The 18,132-nt window shown below is 50.3% G+C and overlaps 2 protein-coding genes across 2 annotated transcripts; both read right to left on the bottom strand.

The window, feature by feature from the left end:
- Positions 1–812: 812 nt before the first annotated feature.
- TMEM116 (transmembrane protein 116) lies at positions 813–12,994 on the bottom strand. Its single transcript, XM_059863438.1, is given in 12 exon segments — positions 813–1,648; positions 2,336–2,409; positions 2,499–2,643; positions 3,358–3,496; positions 3,583–3,666; positions 4,132–4,181; positions 4,658–4,762; positions 8,219–8,350; positions 11,989–12,052; positions 12,180–12,226; positions 12,654–12,714; positions 12,716–12,994. Coding segments are annotated over 12 exon segments (1,281 nt in total). The 5' UTR covers positions 12,895–12,994; the 3' UTR covers positions 813–1,447.
- A 545-nt stretch (positions 12,995–13,539) lies between these two features.
- On the bottom strand, positions 13,540–18,117 carry ERP29 (endoplasmic reticulum protein 29). Its single transcript, XM_059863439.1, has 3 exons — positions 17,945–18,117; positions 16,490–16,628; positions 13,540–15,295 (listed from the first exon to the last, which is right to left on the bottom strand). Exons 1-3 carry the CDS (start codon positions 18,062–18,064, stop codon positions 14,793–14,795), a joined length of 762 nt encoding a protein of 253 aa, XP_059719422.1. The 5' UTR covers positions 18,065–18,117; the 3' UTR covers positions 13,540–14,792.
- Positions 18,118–18,132: the final 15 nt, after the last annotated feature.

Here is an 18,132-nt window from a genome sequence, read left to right as displayed (position 1 = left end):
CTTGTTAGAGAATTTCCCTCTGCTTGGTGCCTGAGGGGAGTTCAGAGTGGGTTGGGTGGTAAGTGACCCTCAGAGCCTCCAGACTGGGAAAGGGACTGAGGGAACAATTTCCTGGGAGCACTTAGAGCAGCCAACCCAGCTGTGAGTGCCCATGGAATGGCTCTTTCCAGCAAGAAAACTCCCTTCAAACAAATACTGAGGGACTGCTGAGCTGTCTGAGGAGCCCTGGGACTGTGTCAGCACCCAGTGCCAGCTCTGATGCTCCATTAGCAATCCAATCATTGTTTCCTGGGTAATCTTCCATCACTTAGGAAGCCTTAATCCCCTTTTAAACAAATTGCACTGGCTCCACAAACTGGGTCAGTCCCAGGAGGGTGCAGGAGGCTCTCAGGGATGAGACTGGGTGTGTTTCATGCCCTGCCAGTGCCAGGGCACAAATCCCATCCTACCTGTGGAATATTTGCCTTTGAAGTGGCGCTGGAGAAACACTGAGTCATCCATGTCCAAACTTTGGGACTAGAGGAGGACTTGAAGGACCAGGTGGAAAAAGATGGCTGAAAACTTTGTTTTTATCCTGTAGAACAGCAAAATTGAATTGCTGCACTCAGTCTCACTCTGTAGGAGAAAATAAGTCATTGACCAAACCTCCAGGGCCCTTGTGTGACTTACCCAGAGTTTACACAGTTATGTTGTGTAAGTTAATTACACAAAGCTGGAGTATTTCCTCTTCTTGTCTAACCTGCTATGAGAAAAATTTGGGTTGGACCCAAAAAGTGAAGCTGTTGGAAAATAAAGAGTGTAAAGGTAAAGAGTTGTTTTCAACACAGCTTAAGACCTGGTTTATTTCCTATAGAATGGTGGAACCTCAGTAAATAATTCATGTCAATGTCTGGAAATGCAACGAGAGATTCAGACAAAGTCCTGCTCACCTGGTTCATGAGAGATGCTCCACAGGGTCGAAGCAGCTGATTTTTGGGAGTATTGTGGCTGGGCAGGAGTTGGCAGGAAGAAGGAATGGAAATGTGCAGAAATTCCAGGCAGGTTTTGTCCTTTGCAATTCTTCACTCCCTGCAATTGGTTCTTAGGGTGGTGCAAATTCTCATGGTTAGAGTGAATTAAAAGGCAGAGATTGAAAAATGCTCATTTTGCTTTTTGTTAATTTGTAAAGGCAATGACTTGGAGAAACAAAACAAAGTAAAACATCCTCTGCTCAACCTCCATGGAGCTGGACCAGGTCTTTGAGCCTTTACATGGGGTTTGCTGCACTTCTAGGGATATTTCCAGGAGGAGAAAGTCTGGACTAAAGATTTACCACGCTGCAAGAATCCATTAAATAAATAACTATGTCCACTGAGCGCCTGGCTCTGCCAGCCCCGCGGGGACAGTTCCCTCCCGGCTCTGGAGAACGAGGATTGGAACAAGGAGTTGGAAGGACTCCGCCTCTCCATCAGAGCAGGGTGGAGGAGGAGCCCGCGGTGTCGGGCGGGCCGGCGGGGGCCGTGCTGGAGTAGAATTTCTTCTGGGAGCGCAGGAGCGGGGTCTGCGTGTCCACGTCCCGGCGGGAGCCGCGCTTCAGGGACAGGAACACGTGCTGGGTCCAGCCGTACACCAGGCAGTTCAGGAGCCCCTGGGAAGCTGCGGTGAGAGCCTGGGAGAGAGCACAGGGGAATCAGGGATCCCAGCACTGCTCCATGCTCTGAGATCCCTGGAAAACCTCCCCCTCCCAGCAGGATTTTATCTTCCCTCTGATAGAGAAATTGTGCTGTTATTTTAATAAATGTTCAATGAATGTCTAATTAAATATAAATGCTATACAAATAGAGAATATATTTTATGTATGTTTATATATTAAATAAATATAATAACTTATATAGATAACTATAACTATAGTATATATCTATAATTATATAGATACAATTTAATAAAATGTCTAACTTCTGCATGAGACACAAGAAGGAGCTGGACAAGTGTTATTAAGGAATCACATCTGGAGACTTAGGGACATAGGGAAAACAAAACCAATTTCTGGGGATCCTTTCTAGTCCTATTTGCCACAATTTCCATGACCACAGAATCACTGAGATTGGAAAAGACCTTTGGGGTCACCAAGTCCAAACATCTACCCAGCACCCTGTTCACCACTAAACTGTTGGGATTTTGGGTACTGAGACCTTTTCATGCCTGTCAAAAACATAAACACCAAACCAAGATCTCTGTCAAACAAAAGCACAAATCAGACTTGGGCTCACACAGCAGAGATCCTTGTCCAGCTGCATCCAGCAGGGATGCAGGGCAGGAAGTGAGAAGGCAGGAGGCTGCAGGGGCAGACATTTACCTGCAGGATCAGCAGAGCCATGTAGATTTTGCTGGTTGTTGAAGCAGTCAATTTCAGCATTCCAAGGAGGACAGCTGTGGAAAGGGATGGATGAGAAGGTGAAGTTAACCCCACCTCTCTGGGGTTCCACAGGGGGATGATGTGGGAGGAACTCTCTGCTCACCTGGGGCCCAGCAGCAGAAGAAGGCAATGGGGTAAAAAACCACCCGTTGTTCCACCATCTTAATCATGGCCCACTGCTGATCCCCCAGGAACCCTGTGGAGTTCACAAATCTCTTGTACAGGCCTCGGGCCCGACTCAGGATAACCTGGAAAAGAGCAGGCAGATGTTATTGTACAGGCTGTGATCTGCTGGGTTCATCCAGGATGGATCCCAGTGAATCCAACCTTTTCACACAGCACTGAAATCCTGTGGGAGGTGTTGCTCTGCATGTGCCCTTTTCTAAACTGAAGACTCTGAATTGATTTTAGCATTATTGTTCAGGCTGGAAAAAAGCTCCAAGATCATGGAGTCCAGCCATTAATCACCTCTTGTTGACCCATGCAGGAGGTGATCTCTTCTGCCAAGCTCCAAGCCTTTGAATTCCTGCTAAATATTTCTGGGATGGGTTGACGGAACACAGGACTCCAGATGGATTTATCTGGTGGCACAGTGATATTTTCCCTCCCCTGCCACCCCTTCCAAAAGGGAAGCAGCACCATACAGTTATTCCCCTGTCCTATTTACCACGGGCACGGAGTGAGCAGACAGGGGGGAAAGGATTGAAAGCTGAGAGCAGGTTTAGATGGGATATTGGGAGGAAATCCTTCCCAGAGAAGCTGTGGCTGCCCCATCCCTGGAAGTGTCCAAGGCCAGGCTGGACAGGGCTTGGAGCAACCTGGGACAGTGGAAGGTGTCCCTGCCCATGGCAGAGAACGACACTGGATGAGCTCAAAGATGCCTTCCCACCCAAACCATTCCATGATTCCACGATTGCCCAGCCTCTGGAGCCATCCAAGGGCTCCACAAGGAGCAGCCTTACCAGGATGGCCACGAAGCTGATGAGGAAGGAGACGAGGAAGATGCCGATGCCGTAGAAATGCATCGCGCGGCAAACGGAGCCACTCAGGCCCTGCGGCTGGCTGGGGGGCTCGGCCACCTCCGTGTGCATCAGGAGACACCTGGGGACACAGGGGACAGCCTGAGCTCCTGCCCACCCCCAGCAGAGCAGCCCTGGGGCTGTGCCACAGCAAGGGAGGAAGCTCACCCGTGCTTCTGGCTGAAGTTCTGGTAGCAATTACTGCTGTTACCCAGGCAAAACACCGGCACCATGAGGAGGAAAGGGATCAGGCTGGGAGGAGAAAGTCAGCACAGTCGTGGGTTATGGCACTGCTCCACGTGGGCACTGCTGGGGTTTTCTCCCATCACTACAGAGGTCTTTAAAGTTGTTTTTATTGGCACTGCTCTGGAAAAGTATTTTATCAGCTTTACTAGTGTTGGGGTGAAGGCTAATCATTGGTAAAGGGAAACCTTCTGGAAAACCACATCCAGTTAATAAAGTTATCATTAACTTGGTTAAAAAAAACCCTCTTACTCTGCATTCATGAGGTCACTCTGCTGTTAATGATGAGCTTTACATCTTTTTTAGTAAAACTTGCTTCAAAACAAGTAGGAAGCAGGGATCAGCACACTGCAGTATGCCAAATCCACACTCTCCCACTAGGGAGAATTAACTCTCACCAAATCCACAGCCTGTGCCAGGGAGAGTTAACTCTCACCAAATCCACACCCTGTGCCAGGGAGAATTAACTCTTACCTTGACAAGATCGTTGCTATTCGACCGACACAACTTGCATAATCTACAACCTGCAAAATCCAAAAATCTTAATTAAAATTATTTCTGCTCAGTCCCTGGTTCACAGGAAGAAGCTTCCAGGGGTCATTTCAGCAGCTAAGGGGGATCTGCCCAGCCTGCTGCACCTGAACTTCCAGATGGAATATGTGGGATACAAAGTTTGCTGTGCACAGCAAATGTCTGGGGAAGCTGTGTAGGGCAGTGGGGCTGCCCTACAGCTGATGGGTTTGTTGGGAAGAGCTGCATAAAGAATGTGCCATCTTCCAGGAATATCTGGGGTATTCCCCAGCCTGGTCATGGCAGTGGTGGTGCCTCCCTGCCCTCCCTGTTTGGGTGTGAGGGAGGAATTAACTGCAAGGAGAGATTTTGGTCACGGGGTGTGTGAAGTATTTGCTCAGCCTGCAATGCAGGGAGGTTTTTCCTGAGTGTTGTGTCCTTGTCCCTGGGTTCCCAGCCTTTACACCAGTCCCACATCAGTGCCACTCACCTGGGGGGGCACCCTGAAGAGGTTCTGGTTGTATTTCACCTTGAGGTCCATGTACAGGTGCCAGGTGTAGTTGACAGTGTAGAGAAAAGAGGCCACATAGAAAATCTGAGAAATAAACCCAGCATTTCAGTCCTGGAATAACAATTCCTGGAGCATGTTTAGCTCCTCCCAAATCCCATGGAACACAGGCAGGATGATGAACACACATCAAAGGTGAGGGTCTGAGCACAGAGACTGTGCTCACATCCAGCTGGGAAGAGCCAGGTTGGAGATTCCCACCTTAAACCACACAAAAGCAGCTTCACTTTGGCCACAGACAGGAGAACTAATGACAGCAGGACTATCTTAGAAATAAAAAACTTTGTGATCTGGCTCATTTTTTTGGCTCAGAGCCTGGCAATGAGGGTTTCAGAGGAACTTGGACCTTCTCAATGCTATGCCCATTAGGAAACACAGCACAGATGTGACATTTAGATTTCCTTCTTGCATAATGAGCTCACTACACAGAGAATTCACGGAAGCAGAAAACAATTGGATATTTCAAGAGGAATATGAGGGCAGATATTCTCTGCCCTCAGCCTGAGTTAACATCCCAAAACCCCTTTTCTTCCTCCATGGGAAAAAGGAGAAAAGATAGAGCACACTGAGAGTTTGATTCCAGCTTGAGATGAGTCTAATTATCTAAAACTTCCTATAAACCCCCTCAAATCTTGATCAAATTTGTTTCCAAATTCATGCTTACTCCAGGCTGCCTAATCAGACCATGTACATGCATGTGCTGTGTTTGTCACAGGAAACACAAACTACACTGGCAAAGAGGAAGGGCTGGACAAGGGATTTTTTTTTTTTCCTGTGGCTTTGCTATCCTTTGCCAAAAAGATAAGCAGCACAGGTTTGCCACCCTGGTATCATCCACGGCTGGGAAAGTGGTCACTAAACAAACTTGGCCTCCTTCACTGAGGTTGTGAATGCTCTTGGCTGGCTCAAGAGGCTGAGTCCAAAGGCTGCCACAGGAACATTGCAGTGACTTTCCAGCTCATTAAATGAGTTTTAATGAGGGGTTGTTACCCTTTTCCAACTACTTCCAGAGAAGGCCAAAACAGCCCACAAGGATCATTCTCTTGCACTTCAGGACGCCTGGGAGAGGCTCATGAAATGTCAGTGCTGCCTTCTGGAACAGAGACCCAAATGCCACTTGTGAAGGTGCCAGCAGGAAGGGAAGGGACATCTGCTCTCCTGAGCCCCACCTTTGGGGCTGGGGACAGTCCTGCAGCACTGCCCATGAGGAGATAAAGCAGAGACACAAGAATCCCTCATTATCCCACTTGTGTGGCTCCCATTGTGCTGCCCAGCATGAGCAGAGCCTGCCAGGACATTATTAGGCCACTGGAACTGAACTGGAAGAACGTGGGGGAGTTGTGCAATTAAAACCACAATATCTGTTCTGGACTTTATTATTGCAATGCAGGAGGAAGGGAGAATGAGGGACAGCAAAGGGAGCACTATTTACATTCATGTCAATCAAAGTTCTGGGACTGAAAGAGGGAAAATGCAAGAAACAAAGCCATCTCCTCCTTTATGACACAATTTGGACACTGGGCAGCTCCATCCACTACAACATCAGCCTGTGACGGCAAATAATGGTGAACAGCCTGAATAAAGCAAAATATTGCCCTGCTCCTAAGGCAGTGCCTTGAGACATCACAAGGACTCCAGTGTGGGCCTCTCCAAGGGCAGCAAACTCCACTGCTGGGCTGTTCCTGCCCGTCCTCACCTCGGCTCATCTGACACCTTCTGGGTGCTGGTGTGCAGAGAGGCCCCAGGTGTTTGTCAGACACCCAGCAACACAGTGAGACATTTATTTACTCATACCATCAGCTTCCAGATCCCTCCTGCTCTGCAGAATCTGCTGGTTCAACCTGTTACTGGCTCCTTCTTATGCACAAGGTGTTCCCACCTCTCAAGGGCACTGCAGGGTGTTGGGTGAGGAGGTCCTGCACTGTCACGTGCCCTGGGGGAAAAGGTTGCTATGGCAAGGGCTCAGTTTGTTTTAATTTCTCCCAGAGCAAACAGCAGCGACAGCTCTTGCCAGGCACAATCCAGCTCTGCCAGCCAGGCAGTCCCTGTGCTGTGGGGACTGGTGGTGGCACACAGGAGAGGAGCCAGGGGACATTGGCTGAGGTCAGGGTGTGACTGTGCACACCCCACCACAAGCCCTGTCCTGGCCCAAGGTCAGCTCTGCCCACCCAGCATGAACACAAAGCCCCCACCTTGTCCCATCCTGTGCTGGTGTCCCTGAGAAGCACAGCCACAGGCTGGAAAAGCGAGGGCGGAGAAGAGCCAGAAGTGCAAGGGAGCTGAGAAATTATGGGCATAATTGCCTCCAGGCCATAAAAAAATCACATCAGCTAAAGAACTGTCCCCCAGGCAAGGGAAACAGCTCAGGGACATCCTCAGTCCTGCTTTTCTTCTTCCACCTTCCAGCTCTGAAAGCCTCTCCCAAGCTCTCCTCATTTTCCCATTTACCATCACCATCTTTGATGTCATTCTGCATCATTCCCAAGTGGCCTCACTGTTTCTCTCAACAGGAACATACTGTGGAGCCAGTAGAGCTGGAGAGACCAGAGATGAGCCTGGAGTGGAAACCCTCAGCAACACATCTGTACCCCCAAAAACAGCTGCTGAAACAACCCTGGGCTGCAGGAGCCCATCCCCAGACACACAGCAGCAGGAACAATTCAATCCTGCACCTGCAGCTACTTCCCTGCCCTCTCTGAAGCACATGAAGATCCTTTCCAGCTTTGGATGCTGCTGTTCCATAAGGACATTCAGTTCTCAGTTGTGGGTGTCACCACACTCTCAGGGAGCTGCCCGAGCCCACATATCAAGGCTTCCAAAAAGCCCCTTGCTCTTCCCAGCCATATCCTTTAAAAGGAAAAAATTAATTCCAGAGATCATCATTTGTGAACCCCCATACTCAGCTGGACCCTGCAGAGATTTTTGAGAGCTGAGATTTCCAAAGCCTGGTGTTGAAATGGGAACTGGCAACAGCAAACTGTCAGGAGAACAGTGCTCACCCATCCTACTCCAACTGGTCCCCAGCACAGGAATCAGCGGAGTCAGTGGGACACAGGCTGAGCTTGTGCTGATGGAGGATCCTTGGGAAGAGCAAGAACTGGGATGTTTATGTGAATAATTTAAGTCTGAGCTCAAGCAACTCACAGAATGTGTCTGTTCCTGCCCAGGCTGAAGGAAGCACGAAGAGAAATAAAAAAACTGCCATGTGAGAGCAGAGATCCATGGGCATGGATCCAATGGGAAAGAGATCAAGTCCCATCTGCTCATTTCACACAAGCAACCACAAAAATCCCACCTTCTCTTCCTCTCACACACCAGAGGATCCTAACCCCCAGTACCATTATCTCCCTTTTCCACACAAAGCCAAGAGATCTGCTAAAGGCTGTCTAGAAACAGCTCCCACGGCCACGCTCTGATCACCAGCAAGGTTAATTATGACAAATCACAAGATTAATTACAGAATGAGGTGCCAAGGCCACTCACCTGTCCCGTGGCTTGCAGGTTGTAGCAGATGAGGTCTTGCTGGGAGGTGGGTGAGCTGTAAAGCAGGGCCCCAGCCAGCCAGCACATGCCCAGGAGCAGATCTGAGAGGCTCAGGTAGAAAAGTGGACGCACCTGGAAAAGGGAAAAGGCTCAGGTGTAAATGGAGTCACAGCCCTCCCACCCCCTCAGCTGCAGTTTCACCCCCTTATCAGACATAAAGATATTTAGTACAGCCTTCCAAAGGTTTTTCTGCAGGTGAGAAAAGTTTTTCAGTAGAAAAACCCCACTGCAAAGTTCTTTTGAAAGCCTTAATTGAGGGGAAGTGGGACATAAGTGGCACTTTGTGGAGGGATGATTTTACCCTCAGGGAAGCACTGTGACAGCGTTTCTGAGAGCAGTCAATTCATCTGCAGCAAACCCTGAGAGCTTCAGTAAAAAAGTCTCCTCTACTTTAAAAGCCAAGCAAGTTCAAAGAAAAGTTACCAGATGAAAACTTTTCAGGCTCTACTCCTGAATATCATCCTTGTTGTCAGTCCTTTAAAACTCCTACACCAATTACAGCAGAAAGATTAATTGTGCTCAGACATCAGGACCAGGTTATCTGGTGTTATCTGAACACTGTCACCTCCCAGCTCTTCTGGTGAGACAACTCTCCTTGCAGGGAAATTCCACATGGATTTGTGCTCTCAGGAGCTGTTCCAATGCACATTCCCTACTCCAACCACCACTTCTGCCACAGGACCCAAGAGCAGCATCAAAACTTACAGAAAATATCCCAAATATCCACCTTGTTACAATTTTACAGAACGGGACAGGTTGGCAGGGAGGGGACATCATGTTTTAAATAAACTCACATAGAAATCAAACTTCCAGTAAACACAAACCCTTCCTCAGGTCTGGAATGACTTGAAACAAACATTTTTCTATGTGTTCTGTATCATTTCAGCTGATGACTAAGGTTGGGTTTATTTTACAAGCTAGAATAATTTCCAGTGAGAGCCATTATTGCTGCATCTCGCTGGAAAGGAATCATGTCTCCTTTAACAACAGTTTCCAGCCCATTTCCAGTTTGCACACACTGGCCAGGACTGTAAACACTGCAGGAAAACATTTGTGCAAAAATTCTGGCCAACATTTTCTTTGTTAGTGGGAGAGCAGAGACTCTGGAAAAGCAGCCTAATTACCTGCATTCTCAATTAAAGCCTTTGGTATCTCATTTTCAGCATCCAGGAGAGAAAATTGTGGTGTTTTTCTTTCCCTACAGAAAACTATAATGCCAAACACAGCATGGAAATGCTTCAGCAGGCTTTGATTTTGTATTTCTTTTCATGGAGCTCAGTTTTTGGTGAGATTTGCCTCCATATTGTCCTGGAAGTAAATGTATGCCACCCATCATGTTGTGTTATACTTGCTCCCATGTGCAGTGAGAGAGAGCTTAGGAGGAATGGTAAGAGTTAAGGTAGATCTGATCTGATTTGTCCTTAGGGCATGAAGGAGCACAAGGCATAAAAATCTGGAGTTTATTTTAATTTTATTTCATCTATAAATGCCTTTTTTTAACTAGGCTTTTCCTCACTGGTGCAGAAATGAAGCCCTGGCACGACAGGCTGGGGGCACTGTCCAGTTTGTGATCAAGGCAGGTTAAACCAAACAGATCTAAAATAAGCAAAGAAGGCACTTTTGCAATCAAGCAGGTGACCTCTTTCTCCAGCACAAGTGCCCTTGGAGCAAGGCACTGCTGGTGGGTCCAGGAGCTGTTTTGGCAGAGACCTGGATAAAGAAGTAGGTGACATAGGGGCATGTGGGGCTCTGGTTTGAAAAAGGGGAAAGAAAATAACCACTGGTATTTATAAAATAGAGGAAGGGACTGCAAAGATGTAATGATTTACATCCTGGCAGCTCCAGCTGCAGCACACACAGGGATTTGGCTCTGTGGCCATGGCCCAGGCACATGCTGAGCTGAAGGTTCTTCCTCAAACCTGCTGAGCTGAGGTTTCTTCCTCAAACCTGTGAGTTTGAGACTTCTTCCTCAAATGTGTTGAGCTGAGAGTTCTTCCTTGCTTGCCATCATCTCTTCTGAATGATTTACCTCAGGCTGAAGGGTTTTATTGACCCCATAGAGACAGAAAGCAAGCTTCAAGAATGCAATATTTGATTTCTGAGGTTGGGGGCAGGAAGGGAAGTGTTTCTAAGATCCTTTCCTCCCAGCCTCCAGAGCTGTTTATTTTTAAATGTTTTGCTGTGGGTCCTCATGACTCAGGGAATAATCTGTTTGTGGCTAGCCTTGATATGGATCTCTTCCAGCCCTTTTGTTTACAAACTTCCACTTCAGACCCAAGACATGAGGACAAGACTATGGGGAAGTTAATGGAGATTTTGTCACTTTTGAAACGCAGCAGCAGATCTCCCCTGGCAGCAGAGGAGCCTGGAAGGCTGATGCAGACCAGTCCCTCCAGCTGGCATCCAGCCCTCCTATCTGGATTTGCAGAAATAATCTGAGCAGAAACATCTGGACCCTCTGGAGCAGGAAGGGCCCATTGTTGACTTGGAGCCATGAGTGGCTCATGAGCAGCTCCCAAGCCACAGCCCCATCACATGACTGAGAGCAGAAGGGCTCCTGAGCAACCAGGCCATGGAAGCCAACACGATGAGGCTGCTGAGTCACACAGCCAACCCCTGCTTCACACCATTCCAGAGAGAGGACCCCAGAAGGAATCACATCTGGAGCCTTCCAGGTGCAGATGTGGTAGAAGGAGGCTTTGATGTGTACCTTGAGCAACAGAAGCTCAAGCAGGTTTTCCATCCCAGCACTAAGGTGAAGTCCCAGCCTTCATTCTTCCCTGGGAATGCATGGAGAGCTCCACAGTTTATTCTGGATGTGCTGGGCAGAGCATTTCCAGGAGGATGGCTGGGAGCAAGGTCCTCCCTGCTGTAAGTGGGACAGCTTTGCCCTACAAACATGGACTCATATTCTCCTTCCCACCGTGTCATCCAACAATGTGCCAGTTGCCTCCATTCCTTACTTCTCCAGGGATAGCTCCATGAATTCTCTGGAAGTCCCATTCTCTGGGCTGATCAAATCATGATGTACAAAGAACATGAAGATGAAGGAAGGACAAATACAGCTGCTGCCAGCTCCACTGACTTTCTGTGTGTTCCACATGCCAGGCTGAGCCTGCAAACCCTGGACAGCAAATCCCAACTTCACAGGGATCAGCTTGGCTCACTGCTCCCAGGAAGTCCTGCACACACAGAAGGACTGTGTGTGGACACCCAAACCTGGCAGGATGGGAGGGAGGCTGTGGGGTCAGTTTTAGTAGCACACCTGACCAGAGAAACTCCTCAGAGACAGCCAAAATCCAACACTTATGAAAGCATTTCTGCAGGGGCAACTCCAATTTGCACTTCAGCAGCTTTGTGCACAACTCCTCAGCCCCCCAGGAGTTTGGTCCCTCTGAGGAGGGCACACTAAAAAATCCCTGCTCCCAGGAATGACTGGAGGACTTTCCTGGAGCAGCAGACAGCACGGGACTAAGGAACCTGCTTCTCCCTGCAGAAGCACAGGTTCAAGGTCAGTCCTTTCACCTCCTACCAAGACAAAGAGCCCAATTCTTTGCAAGTCTTTTGCCTCCCAGCTATTAAACAAGGTTTAACCACAATAACCCTGAGACCTGCAGCTGCTCCTAGGAGAGAGTCTGTGCTACAGGTGTGACCCACCTGCAGGGACTGACATCACAGCTTAGGGAGGAAGAAGGAAGCTCAGACCTTACCTCGGGGGACCGCACCGCGTTTTGGAAGACAGCGTAGGCAATAATTGAGCTGGAACCTACAACGCTGAGAAAACAAAGCACAGGTTGGAACACGAGCGCGTCTGCCTCGCTGGGAGACGCGAGTTCTCTTTTTCTGCTTTTCTGGGTAAAATCATCTTCGCGACAGTAACTCTATGGGCAGCGTGCCGTACCTGAGCATGGCCATGGTGAACTGGATCCACTGGAGCGCAGAGTAGACCTGGGGAGAAGGACGGGAGGGAGCTCAGGTGACACGGCCCCAGGGGCGGCAGAAGCAACCAGGGACCGCGGGGTCCCGGGAGGAGCGGGCAGCACGGACCGGGGACCTGGAGCCCGGGGAGGAAGGCCAAGGACCGGGGATCGGGATAGGAGCGGGCAGCGCGGACCTGGGAAGGGGGACAGGCGGGTCCCGGAGAAGAGCGGGCAGCACGGACCGCGGACTGGGGACAGCGGGGTCCCAAAGAAGAATAAGCAGCACGGACCGGGGGAGGATCGTGCAACGCTGCCGGCGCCGCCGGGCACGGAGCGGGGCGCAGGGCTGGGGGAGGACCGTGAGGGGATGGACGAGAAGAGACGCGCACAGCGAGGTCCCGGGGAGGCGACAGCCGCTGTCCCTAGGGGTCCCGGTGCCGGCGGGGCTCGCTCACCTCCTGCCAGCCCCCATCCAGCCGGTCCGCCTCCGCCGGCAGGGCCATGGGTACCGCCGCCTCCGCCGCACCGCTCCGGGGCTGCGGACACCGCCCGCGCTCCGCCCCGGGGCCGCACCGCGCCCGGCCCCCGCCGACGGGGCCGACGGCGGGGAGCGCCCGGTGGCAGAGAGGGGCTGAGGAGACAGGAGCCCTGGGCAAACAGCGGGATTGGCGTCCCGGGCACCGGCGTCCCTCGCATCCCTCCAGGGGCAGAACCGGCCGAGCCCCGGTGGGCGGGCTCGCTCCGGTCACCGCCGCCCCCGGCTCCCCTCACGGAGCCGCCCTGAGGCGACCCCGCGGAGCCTCGGCCCCGCCCATCCGTGACGTCACCAGGGCCCAGGGGCGGGAAGGTGCTTCGAGGAGAGCACGGCGGCGCTGAGGGGGCTGCTCCCCTCAGAGAGTCCGAGCACGGCTCCTTCAGAGTCCCGGGCGCTGCTCCTCTCAGAAAGCCTGAGCACGGCTCCTTCAGAGTCCCGGGCGCTGCTCCCCTCAGAGAGCCCGGGGACTGCTCCCTTCGTAGATCCAGGGCACGGTCCCCTCAAGTGCTGATCCTATCAGGGGCTGCTCCCTTCAGAGTCCCGGGGAATAGTTCCCTCAGTGCTTCGAGAACGGCTCCCCTCAGGAGACGATTCCCTCAGGGTCTCTGGGGCTGAGCCAGGCGGGACATATCTCCACACAGCCCTCCCAAAGACTGCCCACTCTGCCGGGGTCCTTCCTCGGCCGCCCATGAGGGGAGAGAGTGCTGCACCACCCTCGGCTCCCCTCACCTCGCCTCAGCAGTCACAGCCTCCCCTCTGATCACGGAATCAGCTGTAGTTTCTCTATAGTGGTTAAGCAGCAGCTCTGAAGTGGAATTTTTTTTTATTATAGCATTATTAATACATTTTATCTCACAGCAACATCTGCTCCTTGTACCCACCCGAAGATTCAAAAGGCAGCAAAGCTCCCACAGGAATCAGTTTTGTTTAAAGCATATTTTTAAGGTAAAACTCATAGGTGTTTCTCTTTTCAACTCTGTCACCCTGACCAGGGCTTCAGCATCTTCCAGAGCCATCCGAATTCCACAGAGTGTGAACTGCACAGTTCTGAGGACTGACCTGATCCTTGGGCCAGGCATCTCCTTTTAAATAACACAGACAAGGCTTCTACGAACACAAATACTTCTCCTTCCTCTTACAAGACCTCATTTTCAAATATTCAGAACTACCAAGCACTGATGAGGCTTTAGTTTGAGAGTGTCAATTGTTTCTGGAGGCTAGAAAAACATTTTGTTCATGAAGCTTGGACAGGTGAAACACCTCTTCAGCTTAAGAAAACTCATCCAAATTTACCTCTGAAAACCTGATTTTTTTGCACAAACTGGTGAGACTGAGTGTAATAGCACCTCAAGGAGACTCTGCCCTTGCTCAGAACTCACTTCACTGTGTCAAGGTATCACAAAGGATTTCGGGAGAATATTTGATGAAATGGCTGCTCTGGACAGAGAATGAGGGGCAAGCTGTGAACTTCCAGCATTTGGCTGATACCCAAAGCAAACAGGGACAAAAGCCATGGAAGGAGAAGGCAGGAAAAGGAAGCTCTGAGTCTCTTAGTCAACAACAGGTAAGAACAAGACTTGGAGCCAAAGTGGGACAACACAAGGAGTGTGAGGGGTAGATTGACAAGCCAAAACCCAAGGATATTACAGACAGGGAAAGGTGGGGATGTAGAGAGCACCCAATCTGTACCTTTTCCAGCACGTAAGATGGAATGAGAGACTGAATTTTGTTATTTGTTAGCCAGGGAACAGCTGTAAAAACCACCAGGAATGAGCTTCCAGCCAATCTAGAGCTTTTTTTTTTTTGTTGTTGTTGTCTGCTTTAACACTGTTATTGGATAGCATTACACAATACTTGCTGTGTCTTGCTCTTAGGTGATTTTGCCAACATTTACAATACTGTGTTTTTAAGGAATGTCTTCCTCTTGATCTTCTAAACTGAGAATCCCAGAAGGAGATCTGCTGCCCTGTTGAAGTCAGCGGGAAGTTTGCTTGCATTAAGGAGAACTGGTTAGGACTCTTGACAATGTTTCACAGCTTGTAGAGAGTTCTCCAACACATCAGAGCTCATCTTTTTCACTATTCTTCTTCCGGAAAGAAGTGAGGATGTTGAGGCTTTTCTGGAGCTCCTCCTTCTTTCCATCACTCATCTTGTTCTTCTCGATCAGCTTTGTGATTCGGACGACTTCGTTAGCAGCAAACTCCTCTCCCTGCTCCAAGATCTTGCTCATAATTTTCAAGTATTGCTCTGCTGACTTCTTCTCGGTTTCTTTTGCTTTTCCTAAATTCTCCTGGCCCTTTTTCAGGAGGGCCTGGCGATCAGATTTCTCTGTGGTGCTCATAAATTTGCTGGCCAGCACATCATACTCCTTCAGGCAGCCTGGCATCCCCAGGTAGATGCCATTACTCTTCAGCCAGCGCTGAATAGCCCCAGCCTTGATCTCACCACCATAAAGTAAAGGATTTTTAAAGTCACCATCCTGGAACAAGTAAAAAACAGGGAACTTTTCCTTGTCCAGCTTGTACTTCTCTCCCAGCTCAGTGTTCAGTTTATCACCGTAATCTGTCAAGGGACAACAAAACACATAAAAACACAGTTTATCAAAAATTAAATTAGGATTCCCTCCCACACAAATATTTGTAGGTAGAGCTTCAACATGTCCTAATAACCTGTCTGCCAGGAAATCACAGAGTCATGGAAATATCCTGAGCTGGAAGGGACCCACAAGGATCACCCAGTCCAGCTGTGCCTGAGAGCACTCCCTGAGCTCTGGCAGCCTTGGGGCCCCGACCATTCTTGGGAGAGCCTGTTCCAAGGAAATGCCACATACTGAAATAAAAACATCTCATAAAATCTTTTGTGCAAGGCAAACATTCAGTGGCTTTTCCAAAGAAAAAGACTTTAATGGTGTTTTGCTGTGACTGTGAGAGTGTAAGACACTGGCAGGAGCTTTTGTATAAACCCTGTCCTCCTTATGGGAAATCAATACCCTTTTTCCTCTTACTTTCCTCTATCCATTGATTTTATCTCATTTTACAGTGAAATAAGAGTTTTTCCTGTCTGTGTGCAGCGAATGATTTGGTTCTGACAACAGGCCAAGCTACAAGACGTTTACTCATCTTACAGAAATTATATTTATTCCTGAGGACAGAAAACAAACCCATTTCAAATATGCTACTTAGAGTATTCCACATATGTTTAGAAATATCAGAGTGGGTAAAACTTCACAGTTTGATAATTAATCCTAAATTCTTAATTCAACCTACAAAGCCAGAGCACGTCAGGTGACAGTGATCTATTCTTCACTCTTTTTCTCTTAAATCCAGTCACAGTCACATCGAGTTAGAGCAGCCACAGTGCAACAACCCCTTGCTGTGCTGCCCCAGGGTTTGCTGCATGGAATTAATCACACTAAATATTCTTTATCTGACCAGGACTAAGCTAAAGCACGATTCTTGTGAGGTCTGTTCCCTGCATGTGGGACAAAAAGGATTCTCTCAGCAAAGAAGGGGAAAAAAAAGGCAAGAATTGCTGGGGATGAGGAGGTGGCAGCAGTTCAGCAGCGTGGGCTGACTCCTCATTACCCAGCCCAGATGGATAAGCAGCTCTCCCACGCACAGCCAGGCTCAGCCAGGGCAGGAGCTCCACTCTCACATCCATCCCTCCCCCAGAATTGCCTCAGAACCTGCAGAAATCACACTGAAATGTACCCCCTCCTCCCCAGCCCACACTGTTTGCATGTACTCAGTTCCTCACCTGATATTCCCACTTCAGCCACCAGCAGATCCTCACTGGAGCCTGAGCTCTCCGCCAGCTTTTTAAACTCATCTTGTTTCTCACCATAAGGATATTGTGTGTCAAACTTCACAAGGACAAACTTATGCTTTGGAATAACCTAAAACAAGAAGTAAAAGGGGAAAAAACAAGACAGAACTCAATCATTTCAGGTCTGAGCAATGTACAAGTCACCAAAAGTTGTTTTTGCTTATCCTTTTTTCCCTGTGCAATGGGGAGATGAAGAGGAGAATGGAAATTTCATATAATTATGGCCTTTCAGAAATGACTCACTGTCGTGCGGAGGAAAGACTGAGCTTTGGGTGTCTGTATTCCTGCACCAGATGATAAAGATAGTACGTTGTAGGTTTGGGGGATCTGATAATGCCTTTGATTATAAGATTTGTTTATTGTAAATCTGACTGGCATCTTGGAAGAAGATCAGCTAAAACATTTTCCAGTGGGACATGAAGAGGAGAGAGTCCAAGTGTAATGTCCTTCTAAAGTGTCCCAGCATGAAAGCTGCACTCTTGGCTAGGAGGGGGCACAGGGAGGCAGTGCAGATGCTGGAGGTGTTGTACTGGTACATGAAATGGAGAATTCACATTTAATTGATTTCTTTTCACTTCAACCTTACTCTGCTCAGATGATGCCTTTTCCAATTAGTTTGGCAATGGACTCTGTCACCCCTTGAGGGATTTTCCCCTGCAGTAGAAGACCTTGCAAAATCTTTTTGTTCTCGCGAACAGGCTGAGGTTGCACCACAGCTCCCCACCTACACAGCGCTCTGTCAGCCCTGCTCAGGCACTGCACAACATCAGCATGCACAGGTGGCTGCAGGCTCCGTCCTGGCCTGCCGAGCGGTCAGTGGCCCGGTGGGGAGCGCACAGGGCCCTGGGAAGATTCCTTCCTTGAGAAGTGATTTAGTGAAGGGGAAAAAAAAGGTTGGGGGGAAAAAAAAAAAAAAAGCCTGTTGCTGTTTGATGAACAAGTGAAACCCAAGCAGCGCGCGCTCATGGTCCCGGCTCTACCCCTGCACGGTGCTGCCCTCCCTCAGCGGCACAGACAGCACAGCCCCGGCCGAGGAGCCGCGGCTGCAGCCGCACCTCCCCGCGCCGGTACCGCCGGTACCGCCGGGCCGGACCGCGCGGCTCGGCTCCACTTGGACCGCGCCGATTGGCTGCCGGCCGCGGCCGCCGCGCTCCCATTGGCTGAGTGCTGCAGCCGCCGCGCTCCCATTGGCTGCGGCGCGGCCGCTCCGCCAGCACCGAGCGCTCCCCGGGCCCGTGGCGGCGGCAGCGACCCCGTGCCCGCGGCCCCGCTGCGCCCCCCGCGTTCCTCCCGGGCCCCGGGACTGCCGCCGGCCGCGGGGCACACGGCCCGGTGCGGCCCCACGCCCGCCCCCCGAGCGCTCCGGCAGGCCCGCCAGCGCAGTACCTTGTAGAAGGTGATGGTGTCGAGCGGCACGGAGCCCTTGGTGTGCAGCGTGCTGCCGCCGGGCAGCACCAGGCCGAGCAGGCAGAGCAGCACCGAACCGGCGGCAGCCGCCGCAGCCATGGCGGAGCGCGGAGGGAGCGGAGCTGCGGAGCCACGTGACGGCGCGACGGCCGCCGCCGGGGGCTCGC

The sequence above is a fragment of the Haemorhous mexicanus genome, chromosome 19 (assembly GCF_027477595.1).
Source record: "Haemorhous mexicanus isolate bHaeMex1 chromosome 19, bHaeMex1.pri, whole genome shotgun sequence".
Taxonomy (NCBI): Eukaryota; Metazoa; Chordata; class Aves; order Passeriformes; family Fringillidae; genus Haemorhous; species Haemorhous mexicanus.
This window is presented reverse-complemented; position numbering and strand designations above follow the sequence as displayed.